The 20,957-nt window shown below is 30.9% G+C and overlaps 1 protein-coding gene across 3 annotated transcripts in view; it reads right to left on the bottom strand.

The window, feature by feature from the left end:
• GckIII (Germinal centre kinase III) overlaps positions 1–20,957 on the bottom strand; it is a 205,204-nt gene that overhangs the window by 98,322 nt on the left and 85,925 nt on the right. For all 3 annotated transcript variants that reach the window (XM_088242444.1, XM_088242443.1, XM_088242442.1), the window contains exon 2: positions 1,201–1,425. In XM_088242444.1, the coding sequence (XP_088098570.1) occupies positions 1,201–1,425 (225 nt within the window). The remainder of the gene's footprint in view (positions 1–1,200; positions 1,426–20,957) is intronic.

Here is a 20,957-nt window from a genome sequence, read left to right as displayed (position 1 = left end):
ATAATATCTAAACTAAATACATAAAATCAATTTATTCGTTATAGAACTCAGTCGTGCTTTAATATGCTTATTCTGAATTGCCAGAGGATATAACTAACTAACCACGGGGAGATATTAAAGAGAGCTAAAACCTGAAACGAAACATTTTAAAAAATAAATTCAGCGGAGGAAAGATATAAAAGGAAAAAAAATACTTATTAATTTACAATTTAACATCCATAACATAATAAAATGTATTAAAAAATGATTTAGGTAACAAAACTATAGAACTTTATGTAGTTATTTAAATCCATGAAAAAACAATATTCCTCCAAAGTTCGGTATTACAGAAAACAAAAAACGTGAACAAACCAATTTTCAATTGAAAATACTGGACTACACAACGGTGAAAGATAAATATTAAGAATAAAATTTCAAACATAACAGTACAAATCGACTTACATACTTATGAATAGTTACAAAACTAATCAAAATATAGCCTAACTTAACTATCGATTATTTAACAAACACTTACGCAGAAAATCAATATTTATCGTGGTACGTAATAAACATTGTTCAGTGTCAGAACTATAACGCAATAATAAATATTTTCACAAAATATTACCAGTGCAATTGGAAAAGGAATTCGGGCTATAAAGAAATATTTTAATTACTCAATTGACTACAAAAATACACTCGTAGACACTGCCTGGTACGGTTAACATCTCCATAGTTACGTAAACCATTAAAATACGCAAAAGATACCACAATTCGAGAAAAAATATTTGGTTCCCAACGAAAATAAAAAGGCTTTTGGGTATTCTATAATGTATGTCGATTCGAAAGAAATCTTAATATTTGTTAAGTAAATATCATATAAAAATCCGCAAATTTATTGAGAGTGATAAACGAGAATGTTGTAAAGCTATCTACATATATTATTATCAGTAAATCAAGTGAAAATGGACTTTCAAAACGAATTAAGTTTTATTCGTTTATTTTTAATTTGCAAATTTCAGAATAATTACGGCCAAGCGTACATTTTTTTATTTTAACTTGTGTATACATAATCAAACTTGTGTAAATATTTGACCAAAATTGAAATGTTTTTATTTTATTCCAAGAGAAGTACGTTATTGCGAAAAGTTTAATGAAGATATTGGATGAATTCAAAATAATTTAAACGAATCGTTTTTCAGAAATAATTTATTTAAATCTTACCTTAAGATAGGATCCGAAGTACTTGGTGACATACTGACTATCGCACTGCGATAGTACCATGATCTCTTGTTGGATGTCCTCGATCTCGTCTTCAGCCTCTTCGAGATCGATGATCTTGATGGCCACCACCTGCTGGGTCCTGTTGTCCACCCCCTTAAACACCTCTCCGAACGACCCCTTGCCGATCTTCTCCTGCTTAGTGAAGATAAGCTCGGGATCGACCTTCTGGAAAGAGAAAATTACAAAACTTTATACGACTGTTTATATAAACGCTAAGGTGCGACCAGATTAAATAATCCAGGGCTGGTATTCCAAACGATCTCGCGGCCGTATTATCTCGTGTATTCACATACAAAATAAATCAGGTAGGTTATATAAGAAAAGCAGGTCTCGTTAGACAAACTTGGATTTTTTTATAAAAACTTAAGTTTCGTTTAAATTAATGATACACATAATACCTATAGAACCGTGATTTTTAAATAAAAGAACACTTTGTTTCGAGTAGATTTTGTCAAACCCATCCATCCATCCATAATTCTTAGTAGTGGGAGTCAGTGCTATGCAAGCTCCTTACGTCACTATGACCTGTGAAGATCTATTGTGACGCCATCCATCAACACCAATGTTATAAATTCGATGTACCTATGTTGTGTAGCATATGATTTTTAATTGGAAGTGTATAACAATGGAGTTTCATGTAATTTTTAATAAACACTCCTGATTTCACTATTTATGAAAAGGACATTAAGTTTTTATTCACATTTGATATAACTGTATCAAATAACACAGAGAAACATTCGATAAAACTTTTTTGGAGTATGATACTTGTACACACGATAACCAAACATTATGATTGATTATTCTATTTTTATTCGCGTAATAGTTTATGACAAATTCGAAAATTACTAATTATCAAGATCTAGACATATCATTAAGAAATTGCAAAATATTGATTTTATTAGATTTTAATCTAATATCAATTTTGCAATCAATATTTTTAACAAGGAACAGTACACCTTCTAGCTATGTACAATGATTACTATCTTAATGAGGTAGCTGATCTGATACAATATTTATTGCACATGCAGCTATTCAAAAATTTGATAACTCCATACTAGCCATGTATTTTTTTTTATTTATTTTTTTATTTATTTTTTTTATTTATTTATTCATTCAAAATTACAAAATTAAATACTTATGAACTTATTAAGGCTCTTTAGGCTATGCCCGTGTCAAGCCACAATAAATAACAATAAAAATACATAGTAAAATTAATTAGATCAAATTATAATAACATAGAATCACAATCTATAATATAATCAAAATAATATTACGATACCCTAGTTCTATAAGGAAATAACTCCAAATCTTAAAATTTTGAGTTGATAATGCTAGAGGGTGAAGAAATACTCTCTTTCCATATTTCAATAAAAAAATAAGTCAAAATTGACCGGGAACATTATCATTAATGTAAAAAAAAATAATACAAAAATTGTAAAGGAACAAACAAATGAAAGAATATAAAATAAATGCAGTTGACTCAACATGAAGAATTTTGAGTTATTTCCCTATAGAACTAGGGTATCGATTTATTATGCGAGTGGATTTTTTTTTAGATAACATAAAATTTAATATCTAAAGCTATCAAGAACGTTTCTAAAAAAATGTTTTGAAATATTTTAAGGCTTTCGATTTATTTGATTTATTATTAATTTCTGATTAAACTAAATCAATTAACAAATACAGTAAAACTCTAAATATCCTGATTAAGAAGTGCCAGATTTTATTGCTTTTTAAATAATACAGTGAATTGGAATCATATTAAAAATTTACTTCAACGCGTCCGGCAATGTTAATTGCTCAAATTAATTCAAAAAATCTCCTTTGTTTTTTATTTCCTGATAACGATTTAGATATTTGGCAAACCGAATGACTGGAGTTCGGATAAACGAAGTTCTACTTATTTACAATTCGATTTCAATTCATTTTATGCACAACGACTGCCTATCAATTTCGGAACACAACACGACATGTTCCTTGTCAGAGCGTAATTATTATGTTGTGTTACGTTACCGCTGCTCGGCATAAGAATTATAAGTTTATAAGCATATATATATATATATATATATATATAAAATAAGCATATAAGTTTAAATATATATTGATTTAAAAAAAAAACACATAAGATAGACTTCAAATACCAATTATATAATACCCACATCTAATTGCTAATAGTTTAACATTCAATCGGGTCAAAAAATTAGCAAATTAGGCTTACTTCGAGAGACAGGTAATTACATTAAAAAAGATCAAAGCCTGGCATAAAACACGAGTATTAAATTAAATAAATAATATTCTACTGTTATACTATACAACGTAGCAATAAAAAGTTCATTAATGGTAATAATTATAATTAAGTCATAGTTATAAATTAAAATATTGCCGACTGTCGAGTGATGACAGACAATCCACTTCAAGTGATCTGAGTGAGAGACGACAAAGTAGTTACTTTTACTTATGGTGAAGAAATTCGAGGTCATCGGTAATAATGTGCACAAGACTTTCGACAAAAAGCGCCTTCATAACGTTTACATCACCCTACTAGTGCGAGTACTGGTAAACGCCGACGGCAAATATCGTGAGATGAAAATATTAGGCAATTACAAAATGTATTCCGAATAGCAAGAGAATACGGATTTTATCGCGAAAGTTCATGACATTAAAGAAGAACCCATTTGCAAACTGAAATAAGTGCCAAAAGGCCATTTGTTATTTGTATTTAGTTCCTAAAATATGATTGTTAATAATTGTTTTTCCAACTGTATGATGTATATAATTCGCAATGTTTTTTTATTCAATTTGATAAATGGCTTAAACAACCTATAAAAAAAAGTGAGTTTTAGCAATAAGTTAGAAATTTTTTAATATATTTTTTTTAGGCTGTAAAGTCGTGTGAAACTTGATAAAAAAAAATATAACCTTACAGAGACATAAAAAGCTTAAAATATATAAATCTGGCATTTGAAAATTTGTTACCAAGAGAAATTAATAGCTTATACATAAATCTAAATAATTTATTTACTTAAACGATTTAACCTACGATATAATAATATTATTTAACACTAGCTTTCGCCCGCGGCTTTGCTCGCGTGGTATTAGGGAGAAATTATTTAAATAATGTATTGGTTGTGTCTCGCGTTATCTGCAAGAATTTTCCCGATGGAATGATATATTTTATCGGGATTGAAATTAGCTTGGTCTTCCAAATATCCCTTTGAAAGAAATACGACCATCCGTTAGTCTATGATGACGTAGCATCGTTATTCTGTTCACAAATCCAAAATCCTACTACAAAACTAAAACGAAAACCAAACCGAACTGACCATAGATAAAGCAACTGAATTATAGAAATTTAAAGAATTAATTTCAAATTGATTATTTTTGACATCCCACCTCACCGCCTACTAATTTTCAAATAATGTTGCTTTTTGCTCATATATTATTTTTTTACATGTAATTTTGTTTTAATTTCGGGATGAAAAATAAGTAGCCTATTTGTGACGTCAGGAGCTTGCAAAGCACTGACCCCCACCTGCAAGAATAATAATAAGTTCCTATTTTATTTATCACCTCTACAGCTATCCCTATGCAAAAAATTAGGCCAATCGGTTGCTCCGTTAAGTGGTGAAGGAAACACAAACAAAAAAACAAACTCACTTTCGCATTTATAATATTAGTACTGATTATATTTTTCTACTTGTTATTCGTAAATTGTTTTAGGTTTTTTTTTCACACAAAAAAAACCTATAAATTATGATAAAGAGAAGAATGCATAGAAAACAGTAAACTTGAATAATATACTAGTGAGTACCCGGCATGCGTTGCAATACTATTTAAAGAAAGTGTTTGTGATTTAATTGTGATTATTGACGTACTTTTGGATCATTTTGGTGCCAGCAATCGATACAGGATTCTTTTAATCCCGAAAAAATATATCATTCCATCGTGAAAATTTTTATTGCTAAACGACAAAACTAATAATTACCTAACTTATTTTCCCTGATAACACGCGAGCGAAGCCGCGGGTTGAAGCAAGTACCTATATTTTATAGCTTACATCAAATGAATTCAATTGAATGTTTGATATCAATTTATAAACACCAAAAAAATTAACATTACCGAACTTCAAAAAATTTAATGTGAATAAATCCAATAATTGTCAAAACAACAGTAATACCTATCGGTTTTAATTCAAACTACTTTCTAAACATAACCATAGAAACAGATAGAAACAGTAAAAAAAAATTCCTACCTAATCACCTTTTCCGTACAAAAAAGATTATCTTTTCAAAATTAATGTTACCATATTACTTTCGATTTCAAACTATTTTAATGACCAAACAACCAGGCCTTAAATATTAATTCAGACTCCTAACTTTTTTTTATGCAGTTCAACCTTCAAGATGACGCTGAAATCAAGAAATTCAAGAAACGCGAGTAAATGTAAATCGGTTCAGTAGTTTATTTTTTTTATCGCGAACAAACAAACATTCATTTATATATGTACATATATATAGATTTGTTAGCAAATCGGCAAATGAAATACGTACCATATATTAAATTTTTAAAAATGACTGCACATTGTACTTATGTTTTGTAGCGTTCTAGTTTGGCAATGGCGCAACTTTTAGTGTTCATCTTGGCAACGGATACACACTCAACACTTGCAACGAAACAAAACAGCACATCACATGCATTATTGTATTGTGTCGCAATATCACAATATCAGTCTCCGCACACGACATAAAAAACATATCATGTATTTATTTTATTTTGCATAATTCCATGTTACGATTTAAATATAAAATCAAACGATTGTAAGAATCTTAATATCAGACGTTCGTTTGAAAATGCTTTTTCAAGGCGGAAAAAACAATTAGTAGACTCAAAAAACTGTTTGATTTAATATTAACATTCTAAAATATTATGTCTTCAGTTACAACTGATACTCCTCCTTAAGGGATCGAAGCCTCAAAAAAAGGAGAATGAAGAACTTCAGCCCTGCGGGAAATTGGATACAAAAAATGTTTTCTTGCGCGCAGTAAAAATAGAGCATCAAATTGTACGGCAAAATTTCTTAAAAATGTAGGAAAAAAATATTGAATAAAAACGAACTAATTTGAACGACGTCACTGGTTTATATGAATCAACCGATGATAAGAGAGCTGTGAAAGATATCCGGTTAACTTACCGTAAACGGACCAATCGTCAGAACTGACAAAGAATAAGCGGAAGACAACCTTTAACGTTACACGCGAAGTTATTTAAAAAATACAAAACTTTGAAAAATCATAGCGCTAATAATACGATATACATAAAAACAGATTTTTTTTATCTAAAAAAAACGCTAAACTATCTTGTTGAATTTAATTATTTCTAAAACTTGCATTTACATACATTGAGGTCGAACGTTTTGAATAATGTTGCCAATTACTAAGATGTAATAATTACCTGTTTATGTACATTATTTTACTTTGGTTTATCGTGAAATAAATACGAAAATAACACGATTAAAACATTTGCAAAACCAGGTATAATTATGTAGATTTCAAGAACACAGATGGTAATTTTAAAAATTATGGATGAATTCCTAATTTTATATAAAACATGAGAAAATAATGTGTCCTCGCCGGGGCAACCCGTTCTTGAGACACTTAACAATATACTCGTACTAGCATTAACAATAAACAAATATTTCAACAGAGATGGAGAATCTCTCTCTAAAGAATAATGTTTTTGAAATCTAGGCACTTTCATAGGGGATTTACATTAAAAATATGCATATGTGTAAATAAGTCGGTAAACGTGAAAAGAAATTAGTCATACCTTGTATATTCGAAATGAAGCGCTAATACTAATAAATAGCAACATTTTCACCAGTCAAGTTCTATTAATTCATCTTTTTTAGATTTACTGAAAAGTACACATAAAATATTTTTACAGATCGAATTTAACAATAAAATAATATCATGGATATAAATGCATATTTCACTTATGATGAATTGTTATTTAATACGGTAATATTTTAAATACAACATTTTTGTGTAAGTCGGTTATTTGTTATAAATACGTAGACACAAGAAATTTAAATAAAAATAAATCCTATCGGCTAAGATTTCGTTTAACGAGGAATAATCCTTTTACTAAACTTAGGTTGAGTTGTATTATATGTATACTATAAGCGGAGATATTGGAAACGGAAAATTGTATTTGAGCCAGAACCTGCGGGGGGAGAGGTATTGATTTTTCCTTTTTGTTGTTTCAAGGACAGGACTCCCGCAACCGAGAAGTCGGTGCCAGATATTATGAATGCAAGCTATCCACTTTGTGCTGCAGAGATGCGCAGTGCCAAAATAGCCTGATTTAAAGCATACTGTGTTTGCAATATCTACATACGGTACATCATCATTTCCTTACAAGCGCCCAGCGGTGCACGATTGCAGCGATACAGGTGAGAAAACCTCCATTAACAACCCTTTTGCGCCGACCTTTGTAGGAATTGATCCTGGGAACTCGAGGATGGCAGGGAAATGCGCCAACCACTTGTCTTCATTTGATTTTTCTTTTTCGGGCATTTTTTGTTTTCCATTTGCTGTAGGTACAGATTTTCAGGTTTTTAGAAATTGCGTCAAGTGCAAATTTTACTTAACCGATATTGACGAACACGCAACAATTATTTCTGTACCTTAGAGGAAATCCACGTTTTACCATTTTGAAGTTAAAAATGCAGAAATCATCGCAATAAGCTATTTTATACGTGAATGAAACACCAAAGTCCACTTTCGTCATAAAAATGAATTTTTAAGATGAAATAAAAATCTGACGTCCACTTTATTTTAATGCAAAAAACATCACTCGTCCCAAATGATTATTTTGATAACAAAATAACATATTTTAATATATTATTTTGTTATCAAAATAATTATTATTTTACATTAAAAGTTCTTTATAGATTGAAATTATCTCATTAATATTTAAAGCATCAACTTTGTGGTCAAACATTTTACTAAATGTTATTCAATATTACAGACTTTTCTATGTTGACTGGAGTAGAGACGTATCCGTCTCTTCGTCAGCACACCAATTAAAGGGTAACACCAGGGTTCGTCTCGAAATTATTGGACATAGAAAAGTTCGTAAATGGTTATTATACTAATATTTAATAACGTTTAGTGAAATTATCTCATTTGGTTCAAAAGTTATCGTGTTTTGGAAATTAAAGCTTTACTAAACATATTTTGTTTATACAAATGGCCCTAAGAACTAAGAATGTTACTTTAATTATATGTGTGTTATAAAACATACCTTGAGATTATTTTTTTAGGGGTCTCTTAAAGTTTAAACAGAAAACGATTAATGTTTTATTCTTCCTTTTTATATTATTTATACTCGGAGGAGCCCCTAGAATTTTTTTATAAGGCGGTAAACTAATAAAACTCGAAAACGCGATTTTATCACTCTTATTGAGTATAATGGCATAAAGTTTACTTATATCTATACAGAGACAGAAGTTCGCTAATATTTACTTCCATCGTAAAGTTTAGTGTAGCGGTGCAATCGTTTCAAAGCGCTTTAAACTCGCAGCAATACTCGTAAATTGTTAGAAATAACGTAACCCTATACCGGTGAATGACGTTGATTAAGTTCTGGGATAAGCATCGGCTCTAGATTATATTTGCATACTTCAAAGAACCTTTAATAAAAGGATTTAAGAAAAAGCGATCAAATTACATACTTTACATAACGTGACTTCAGAAGTGCCCTAAGGGAAAATAATCCTGCCATAGATACTTTCTGTACCAATTTTATATATTTAAAGTATTTAGATAATTTACAACATAATACACCAAACAAAAATATTAAAACATGTACAAACATTTGCTAGAAAATATTTTTTGAAATATTCGTACTATGAAACAAGAAGATGTTCATTAAAAATAAAACAAAAAAAACATCACGCCGAATCCCCGTAGGGGTAGGCAGAGAGGATAGAACGGCCTCCGTGGTGCAATGGCTAAGACGCTTGACTCACGCACGGAAAACTCCAGGTTCGATTCCCGATGAGAACGCAAAAATTAAATGTGATTTTTCTCAGGCCTGGGTGGTTTTTGCTGTAATTCGCTTCGTCTTTCTTAGCTGTTGTGGTGTAAAATATATATTTTTTTAAATCACTGCATCTTTGTATATATACCTCGCTTCCTCTACATTCATACATGGGCAATTCTCAAATATGTGAAAGTGTAATTTCTACAAAAGTCATCAAAAAAATCCAAATATTATATTGTTATTACCAAATAAGTCGCCGAGTTTTAGGCCATACAATTTCTAGGCTTATTTTACTATTAGTTTTCAGAATATCCGGAAAAAGATAGCCAAAATGTCAGTACTATGCTATGTGATCATTTTACTTTTCATTAAACTAAAATCATAAATATAATATACGAGATTACTGTTTCGTATTATTTTTTTGTAATATATGCACACGGGACAATGATTTAACAAAAATATACCTTTACAATTTAATAAATAAAAAACACAAATGTGATACAAGTTCGGTGATAGCCTGATATGTCACAAGAATGGGTGTTATTTTCCGATATGTGTAACATACCTAGTTTGGTGGCACATTTTTAAATGCTGAAATTTAATATGGCATAGCTACACGGAAGGAGTCAACTATCAATGAAACAAGTGTCAAACTGTATTCTTGTAGAGGTACTTAGATGTTTATAATTCTTTTTTTAAATCAATGATCTTATACTAATCTCAGTCACATCTCTGGAGGTGTTAGTTGAAGGTAAGATAGTACTGTGGTTGTTGAAATTATCATGCAACTATAGCTTGAATTGACTTTTAAACATTACTCATTAGTCGTGACAATGTTGTTACGGAAGTTAGGTTTATAAAGAAAAATATTAAAAGGGTCACTTTATGAATGTGATTTTCATGGATTTGCATGGATACTATGCACCTATAGTTAGTAGAGACTTATTCCCACAATCAATGATCCCGATTTTATTCTACTTTGATTTTCCGAAAAACTAAATATATACATCTATCAAACAATATATAAGTCAAACGGATTTCCATTTAAAAGAAAGAAAAAAATATCTCAATTTTTGGTTAAATTCTGAGAAATGCCCATAATATCTGTACACCAGAGGCAGACGGATGCAAATCCAAACATCAAATCTTCAAAACAAGCCTAAAGATTCTACTTTCTCCAAGTAATTCCTAATAATTTATATAATTAATTTGTATTTTCAGTATCTCAATACATCGGTTCATTCATTATAAGGCTAACGTTTCTTCAAAATCAATGGAAATGATCATAAACTGGATACGAAAATCGAAATGTCATTTCACCAAATTTTGGATTTGCATCCATCTGCCTCTGAGGTACAGATATTATCTTCTCATGCGCACGCGCCGATTATTTGGACTTTTGACAATTATCTATCTTCACTTTTATCAAAGCATTATTTTTTTCTTATTATATTTGTGAAGAACTGTCACTGGGATGGCTGGATGCATACACTACCTTCTTATTATTATATAACATTCTATAGGTTTTTTTGTATTTTTTATTATAAAAAGAACACGCGATAATCAAAAATGGGCGTAAGTATAGCCTGTGAGCTCGCCAATACATGACAGATGACAGTAAACATAACCATAGAAAAACATTGCAGTTGAGTTGAGCTCTCAGAAGTAAAGCAACGTGAATGCAGCAATGCTTGAACTACATGTCAATAATATTCTAATAATAAATCATATTATTTGGACATACGGAACTTTAAAGCATACCTTGCTTTCATTACTAATAGTATTTTATCGGTTAGGTAGGTGTATTTAAAAAAAAATGTTGCGTACCTGAAAAAAGCACAAATAATTATGTTTTTGTAAATGATGTCAGTAGCGACACTCAGAGAGTGGCTTTGTGACGTTTTGACATTTTTTATACGAAATTCATGGCGTAGCCGAAATACTGTTATAAAAACGAGGATGTTTTTGTTGATTGACGTTAGCAGGCGCTACCCAGGGGCGACTTTGTAACGTGAGAAATTATTTAAAAAAAGAGATTCATGGCGTAGCCGAAATATTGTAATTAAAACGAGGATGTTTTTGTTGATTGACGTTAGCAGGCGCTACCCAGGGGCGACTTCATGACGTGATGAAATTATTAATTTTAATATTTTTTTTCATTTTACATAGCGTAGCCGAGATAAGAAATTGCGTGGTGTTTCGAAATTTAACCGTGTAGGTAGCCGCCTAGTTACAATATTATTTTTGTATTTTTATAACTCCTGTTTTATAATGTTTATGTATTTATCGCTATAAGAATTAAACTAAAGATAGTTTTTACTTTTAATCGCTATCCGTTTTTTAAATTATGTTTGTAACACTCAATAATATTTATTTTTCAAGTATTCAATGTTATTTTTGCATTTTAATTAATATTGTTAATATAAAGCGTATTTTTATTTATTCAAATTTACTAGACTGTTTTTATTACAAAAAATAAAAATGCATATTTCTCTATGTATTTTTCTGTTATAAACAATCTATTAAAATAATACACATCAAGTTTCCATTGTCTGTTGATTTGATTTGCAATCTTCTTTTTTTTTTCGATGGTTAAAACTCTAGGAAATTCAAAGACAATAAAATGTTTACAGTCATATATTGGCGAGCTCACACGCTATACATAGCCCCAAAAATGTATTTGAATGCCAGTGGAAACTTTTTTAAAAAATCTATAGAATTCAATAGATACTTATGCATACAATTAACCAACCATTGCAGTATTCGACCGGTGTACCTGCTAGTACCTACATGTTAATTGTTTTCAAATCAAACGATGGAAAGCAAAGTGCAAGTAGCTGCACATTCAATACGCAAAGTAACGTATGACAAAACCGCCAATCGTATTTGGTTACAGCAGTGACTAATCCAAGCCGCAGACAATAACGACAACGACAGTACAACACCTGTTACCTAATACGTCTCAAATAATATGATAGAGTTATAAATACATGCTTATTTTCCCAGGCGCGAGATCAATGCACCATCTACGTGATCAGTTATACTCGTACAAGTAAGTGGTGACGGAGTATGCAGCCTTAGTGCAATGTACGTGTACATAACATCATTATTGCAGTAATAGTGATGAGTACTTATTTATATTAACCATTGTTAAAAACATTTTAATAAAAAGGGGCATATTTATTTAAGCAGACGCTTCACAACTTAGTATAGAATGCATGTAACTAAAAGTAGTAGGAATAATTTATTAACACAAAATGCCCTTTAATCTCAAGCAGTGTAAAAAGGAAATAAATGTGCCATTGTAGGTGAAGTGAACTGTCATTTTAAAAGTGAAGTTAACTCATTGCTTGCATTTCTGTAATCAATATAATCCAAAAATCTTATTTCCTGCTTTAATTATTTACAAAATATTCATGTTCATTTTAAAATATCAAATATGTTAAATAAAAAATTGGCAAAAAGTTAAAACTATACAAAAGTTTGCCCATTTTGTCGAAGTTTCGTATTACATATTTATTATATATATATAGTATATTCTTGTTAAAAAATAGCTTCCATACAAAATATCTGCAAGGAACTATGTATATTTGTAGAAATAAATATAATCTGAATATTTTTTTATTTAAAATTGAATTATCATAATGATATAATATATTATAGGTATATTGTGTTAAATTAAAAGTCAGTTATTTAGATCGGTGTTTTTCAACCTTTATGAATGAGCGACCTCATTACGAGTAAAAAAAATTGGTAACCCCCCCAGGGCAGCAATTGCAAACGCTATCTTCATCTGTAGATCTGAGACGGTATAAAGTGAAATCGATAAATATATGAAATTGCGTATATTTGTATGAAAATTTAAAGTATCTTCGTCGGTAACCTGTAATTGAACTCGTTTAGAAAAAAAATGAGTACATATTATGTTTTACTTTGTAGATAAAATTGAAGATAACTGTTAAATTCCCATTGTACTAAATACGGGCCCAGGACCTATATTTTATTATACTACACGCTTGTGACCGATTTCATCGACGATGTATTTAATTTACTTTCTATTGAACCACATTAATATTAATTGAGAAATCAAGTGTAACGTAGGAGTGGGTGCATCAGCGGAGAGATCTAAAAATCTTATATATCTTGCTGCTGACGGCAAATTTAAAATGGATTTTAAGATTAAGGTCTTCGGTATGAAAAGAAAAATCCAGAGCTGGCAAGTGGAACTTTAAAATTATTAGTGAAATTTTTAATTTACCGATGTGAACTTACGTTGACTACTTGCGTCTCAAAATAGAACCGCGATAAGACAAATTGTTAAAAATAAATAAGCAAGGCTTTCTCTCTAAAATTTTTGTAATTTTATTATAGAGTAGTACGAGTTTATGAGAGTAGTACGCTTTTGCGTTTTTTTATTTTTAGCATGCTTGCGACCGCGATCCCCCAAACAAGAGTTTGTGCCCCCCAAACAAGAGTTTGTGACCCTCCTGAGAGTCGCGACCCACATGTTGAAAAACACTGAATTAGACAATACAATGAACCAAAATTTGTTTAACATAAGATAGATCGTGACAATGTCAATGGTGGCGGAATATTAATGAACATAATGTTTAATTATTCAAATTGATTAATAGTTTACTGGATAAATTAAAATGATTTCAAGGTGATAAATCAATTAGTGGGAATCTTGAAAATGTAAGTACTTTAGTATGAAAGGCAATAGAGAAATAGAATTAGTACAACTTAAGGATGGTAATAAATAATACTCGTAATGATACAGGGAACAAAAGGGCAAATTAATTGCGATACTGAGCTTCTGTAGCTATACTTACCACGTCTTGGCGATGTAATACAATTTTATATCTTAATTTACTTAACTATCTAAATGTAACGGGATTGCTAGCCTTATTTTCAAAGTATCTATTATAAACTGTATCGCTTTGAGACGAGTAGTGGGCCCATGACAGTATTTCGGACTCACGGACCAAAGTTCCGAGGTTCAAACCCATTTTCTAACATGGTCATTAACGACAGCAGGAAAATGGGCCTTTATATTAAAATACTTGGGTAAATAAAAGGAACGCAAATACGTTTAGTACCTGTTTTCGTATTTTTTTTACAAATCAAATTATTTTAATTTTATTACTATCGATCTTGAAGCGTGAATTAATATTTCATAAAAACCATTTTATTAGTCGTTTTAAACATATTTTTCAAAGTAGGTAGAAACCTACTTTCGGTTATTTGAAAAACGGACATATTTTTATCTAAAGAATCAAGAACTGTGGGCTAACTATAATTTTTGATGTGACTATGACACTTTCATATCTCATCCTGATTTTAATCGAATTAAAAATAGCACACAGTTCAAAATCTCTAATTCTAGGTTATACCTACATGTAGTAACTCTTGGGAAATATCTAGCTTTATGTTTGTAGAAAATTGTTATATGGGGCGAATGTACACAGTTTATATTTGAAAATATAAAGAATAACTATTTTTCATGTCAAACATTTCAACATTTAAATGCACTAACATTTTTAACAATAGACATTTTCTCGTCGAAATGATTTATTTGTTTCAATAAAAATCAACAGACAAAAAAATAAGAAATTAGTTTTAATAAGAAATATTTGCGATCGTATGATTTACCTAAATATTACAATTTGGGATCGTTTTCTTTACAGTCGAAAATAACCGATTAGAAAATGTGAAACAAATTAAGGTAGAGCAGGGTTCGAACCTCGAACCACTTGATACAGAGTCCACGACACTACCCACAAGATCACAACCCGTCATATAATCAAACATAGGCAGAATGGTGAATGTTACACTGTATGTAAAATAATCATTTAGACGTGCAAATGACATGTTTATAAATGCCAAGACTTTATATTACCTGCTTAAAATTGTTTTCCATCGTTGTAATACATATCAATAATTTTCTGTTTTTTTGTTCTTGATACGCACATATTGTTGGTTATTTATAGGGAAACAACTAAAATACGATAGCAAAAAATCCGTTATTAAAAATTATGTATTGTATACTTAAATTCAGTTTTCCGAATTAGATATAATGGAAACTATAAGTTCAAAAATATTCGGCAAATTGATCTACGTGACCTATACAATATATATTTCATTTTGTAGGTGAGTGTAAAGGCCACAGTGCAGTGTTCGAGCATTTCCTATATATTATTCACTTGTAATTCATACGTTTAGTTCATTATTTTTTAACGTGGTAAGGCGAAGAGCGCTTCCGTGCACTCGTGTATTTACACATTACATAATTAATTATATACGATATAATATTAGAAAAGTTCTCCCCCACCTTAGCACGCGTACAGAACGTGCACCTGGTAACATGGCAATCGATACGCTCGTACCTTTCACAAAGGTTGAATTGTTCTAATATTATTTTCCTTCACATTTCAGTGGCTTCAGTATGTGAACATTTCAATTAAAAGTACTAACTGATTAATATAAATATAATTAATCATATTTATTTTTTTCTTAAGTTACTTTATTTATTTCTCAACAATATTTTGAGTTTGTCCAAATTTTTGTAGACATGGACTGGATTCAACTCCCTGGGGAGCTGTTTATATTAACATATTACAACAGAGACGAAAAACATTTAAGAGAAGGTAATATAGAAGTCTTGGCATTTACAGGGCTAATGACCTGTCAATGGCTGGTTTAGGTGGCCACTTTACACACTGTGTAACATTCACCATTCTGCCTATATTCGAACATCTATATTCCTTCAGTTCTTTCATCTGTTAATGTTTGTGAAGTTAAAGAGCTGAAACCTTTATTTATGCGGGTGAGATTCATCTAGTTGAATTATTTCACCTACATACTGGGCAACGCCTGAATATGTTATTTTTTGCAATTTCTATACTTCTTCATGGACCAGGTGAATTTATCAACAATATTTTGAGTTTGTCCAAATTTTTGTAGACAAGGACTGGATTCAACTCCCTGGAGAGCTGTTTATATTAACATATTACAACAGAGATGAAGAACATTTAAGAGAAGTTTATATAGAACTCTAGGCATCTACAGGGCTTATGACCTGTCAATGGCTGGTTTAAGTGGCCACTTTACACACTGTAACATTATATATGGTATACAAACTTTTATTTACTCTACCTATACCTACATACACACAACAATCTAAATTACTATAGTGAGCATGGAACTTCTTGAATTCAATCATATTATTTGAAATTTTCATACTTTCAGGCATCTCTTTATACATTTTTATTCCTTTTTTTAATACAACAAAGTATAAAAAAATTATGCTACAAAATTAACAATATCTTAGAACATACACTCGAAATCAGCAGAAAAAAAATCCAATCTTTGACGTATTTTTATTTATTTATGTTTACGTGGCAATTTAAAATGTAAATATACTTATCCACAGAATAGAATTTCAAGATGACATTTTGATATATTTTTATACAATCAAAAAAGTGAAGACATCTTTTGAATATTGTTTTAGTTATAATTAATTATAATTAACACAATATGTTTTCATTTATTTGCGAATGCATAACTATAATAAAAAAAGACTCAATTCAAGTAGAGGAGAGCATTACTATGATTTCTAAATACATATTTTTTATGTTACATATCTTTTGTTACAACATACAGTGCTGTGCAATAAAAATCCTTTAGGGCGGCCTTGCCAATTCCAACCACCTCAATTTTACTGGCCAATTTAGCCATGGATGAACTGAAAGAATGATAAGGTTCCTTGTTTTTCTGCCTCTCGCCTGAAAGCTACGGATCCTCAATTTTAAAAGAAACGAAAGAAGGGACCTTACTAATGAACGAACAATAAATCAGTCACCATACGTGTTTACATTGTTTAATAAATGGAAATTTCCAATCTTTGTTTACCTACCCGTAAACTATTACTAAGAAATCTGCCATAAACAACGATATGAATGCGAAAAAAACGTTCCTCGTGGAAAATGAAGTAAATATTTTATCGATTCTGACACGTAAAGTGTACGTTAGACCAAGGTGTCTGTATAATATGAATCACCGAAGTATAATATTGGGAACCGTGCCAAATGGGCGGTGGACCATTTTTCATACATGTCATCCGACTAAACTGAATATATCATCGACAAACAATACGTAATAGTAATAAAAGTAATTCATATTCCCGTTTTGATCACTTACCCCAATATACAAATTTTTAAACTATTAACTAAAATATCAAATCTAGAGGACTAGTTTAGCGCAGACAAAATCGAAGGGTGTGTATGACAAGAAGAATTAATGTAAAAAAAAAAACGGATTTTGCGTTATAGTAGTAGTAGAGTTAATAATATTGTGATATAAAAATGGATTGCGTTTTGCTAGAGGGGCTAGCATAGAATCTCGGGCCTGTGACTCAAAATACAGAAGTCATTAAAAACATCCGAATCCAGCAACATGGTTCGATGTCGCTATTATTGCCACACTTAATCATTTTTATGTTATCGATCGCTTTTTTGCGACAGAATATGGCATTAAAGCGCGCAATGGAAAAATGTACTCTGAGAACGTCGTGTATAAATAAAAAAGGAATAGAACGGCATTATTGTACACGATTTTAATAGATTGCGAGTTGAAAAAAACCACCCTTAAATTAGTAGAATATGTCGTTAATTAAAGATTATTCAATCGACTAACTATACAGATTTTAAGACCATTTCAAATACAAAAATAAGTAACGAAATATTTATAAAAGAATTTCTGATTTATAGAGGAAAAAAAATATATGCCATTTTTTAAATACTAAATAAACTAAATAGGTGTAAGAAAAAAACTGTCCATAAATCGATTTACGTAGCTTTAGTGAATGTTCAATGGAACTACTACATTGAATTTTAAAAAAAGTGTGAATGATACTTGCGCAAATTCACATTTTTGAACCCAAAGAGTTAGACTCAGTATTCAACTGATTTCTTTTAAAGCGTATTGTAAAAAAAGATAAGAATACAAATTACACTGAAAATGCAGTAAAAATCAGTGAAATGTGTAATCTAAGGAAAGTAAGAAAAGCGTGACGTAAAATTTATAAATCTAAGTATACGAAAATACCAAAATATAATTAAAATGTCAAAATTTAACATTAATCTTTTTAAACAATATTTAGCGCCCCGAAACATTATTTTATGTTACTTATTAGTCTTATAACCATGCTATATGTATACCTTTAATTATTATCTAATAACATTTCGATTCTGCTTTAGTTAACATAAAATCCTACACCAAGCACAAGAGGTTGTCTCTTTTTGGTGTGGTAATTCGTTAAGTTTTTTATTCATTTGTAATTTTCGCTTGATATGTATTATTTTATTTTTTTTTATGTCTGTTTATAAAACATTTTAAATAAATAAGAAAATCACAAAAAAGTCAAATATAAGCATGCGATAAAAAACGATTACAAAATCAATATGTGTGTGTTTATGTATGTTTCACAAATATATGCTTTAAAATGCCCGTAACGTAATTTTAATAAAAAATACGTATATTTTGCGAATATTATTAATATTTACTATTATGAATCCAATGTAGGGTAAAAATTCTACGTAGGTACTTCATTAACTCGCAGTTATAAATCCTCAATCCCTAGTTTTTTTGACAGTAATGACCGCGGTTTGGGCGCCACCTCCCGAGTCATAAAAAAACGATTGAAACCCTCACACCGCGGTCAAGGGAAACGGGGCGAAGGCGAAGGGGTAAACAATAATAAATAATAGTCGGTCACACGAGCAGTGCACAACTCCCCTTTGCACCCACAACCCTTAACTGGGAAACCAGGAAATGAACGGCCATGTATCAAGACCACGTGAAAGCGAAGGCTTTAGCGCACGGAAAGCAGCTCTTTAGATTTAACATTTGGCTATTAAATAAGCAACTAAAGGGGTTCTAGAATTATCGCTTAAAAAATCGGAATATATTAATTTTCAAATAAAATTTACTTTGGCCTGTGCATTTTATAAATTTTAAATCAAATAAATTAATATTTGTTTAAAATAAGGGTCTAAGAGACAAAATGCTTGTGCCATTTTAGGAAAAAAATATATCGACGGTCCCTGTGTATACTATCGAAACTGCATTTTGCGAAGTTTACAGGAGAGCAAAAATAAAGCTTGATATTTTTTTAAGGAGCTACAGATACTGTAGAATTGCTAAACATGTGACATTCAAAAGGCTTCAGTTATTCGAAAAAACTTATTGGCACGATATTTTACTACTGGTTATAAGATACTCTTTCTCAATTGGCTTTAACAATTTATTTCCATTTAGATTACGTTTCACACTTTTTTTTTCATTTTCTTGGACCGCTCTCCGATTCCGTACCGACGTTAACTGCATTTTTGTATGAAATGACTCAAATATTTTCCTGGCACTTTGACCCTTTTCGCAAAACTATTCACCGCGGGCTTACATATTTGATTTAACATTTTTTAAGGACTTTAAGGAACAAATACCTTTATTTCGATTATTGGCGTTGGCGCATATAAATCGAATGTATAAAAATTACGTTTTTTTGGCACTTAAACCCTTAACAAATATTGAGATAAGTTTCGCTTCTTTAGGAAATCTTTCCACTAATTCCAAACGTTGGCGAAGCACGCTAACGACATTTTCCCAACAATCTGAATTCTCGCAATTTTCTCGACACGCCATGTTTCATACAGTAGCTACATTATTTACAAACTGCATTGTTAGAGTAAATAATAGCTAATATTTTTAATTTACATTACACTAACAAAAATTACCTCGGTAAGTGACGAGTTACACTTAAAAAAATGCATTTAAAAACACACTAGTAAAATCTAGTAAGAGTTGGGGTCGACGCAGATAATATAATATTATGATAAAATAATAAAAGGTCGGCGTTCGGCATTGCGGGTTGCAGCGATTCCTACAGTGAGTCATAAATCGGGGTAATAAAAATTCTTGGCAACGTGCGCGGGATTATTCTTCATTATACAAAACGCGATAAAATCCTAGCTTCCTATGGCCTCGCCTAACTCTTCGATTCACTTACACGATAAAATATAAACCGAATTTAGTGAACAATTTTTACCAATTTACCATCTTCGTTAATCCAATATGATCGTACCGATTTAGTTAATGCGCCTTCTCAATCTCAATCAAAGTCTCGCAATGGAAACACGCGAACGCTCGCGCTGGATGCGCCGATAAAACTTTAGGAAAACAATTAAGCCTGTTCATGTCGGAATGGCGTCGCCCAGACTGGAAAACAAGATAAAATTATCGTATCTCTAGACCAGAGCCTGAAGAGTATTTATTATTTATTACAACGTCCTCGAAACACACGACTATCATTAATGTTTGGTGGAAACTTTCTACAGTGCCGGTGTATCGTTTGCATGCAGTTTAGTGTCACACCACACCGCATACAGATACAAAGTTGGAGAAAATAACTGTGTAGCTAGTACGATTATCAGAAAAGCACGCAAGAAGCTAAGAATACGTCGACACTGTACAATTTACATGAATAAGAAGCGTGTTCGCAACGTGATATTCATCTCGTATTTGCTATGGATAATCAACACTTTCAACCGAACTAATACGTGTCACAAACTATGCTTTATGCCGCGTTATGTGCA

Source organism: Micrasema longulum, unplaced genomic scaffold, assembly GCF_059751315.1.
Source record: "Micrasema longulum isolate JH-2025_06_02 unplaced genomic scaffold, ASM5975131v1 h1tg000138l, whole genome shotgun sequence".
Taxonomy (NCBI): domain Eukaryota; kingdom Metazoa; phylum Arthropoda; class Insecta; order Trichoptera; family Brachycentridae; genus Micrasema; species Micrasema longulum.
This window is presented reverse-complemented; position numbering and strand designations above follow the sequence as displayed.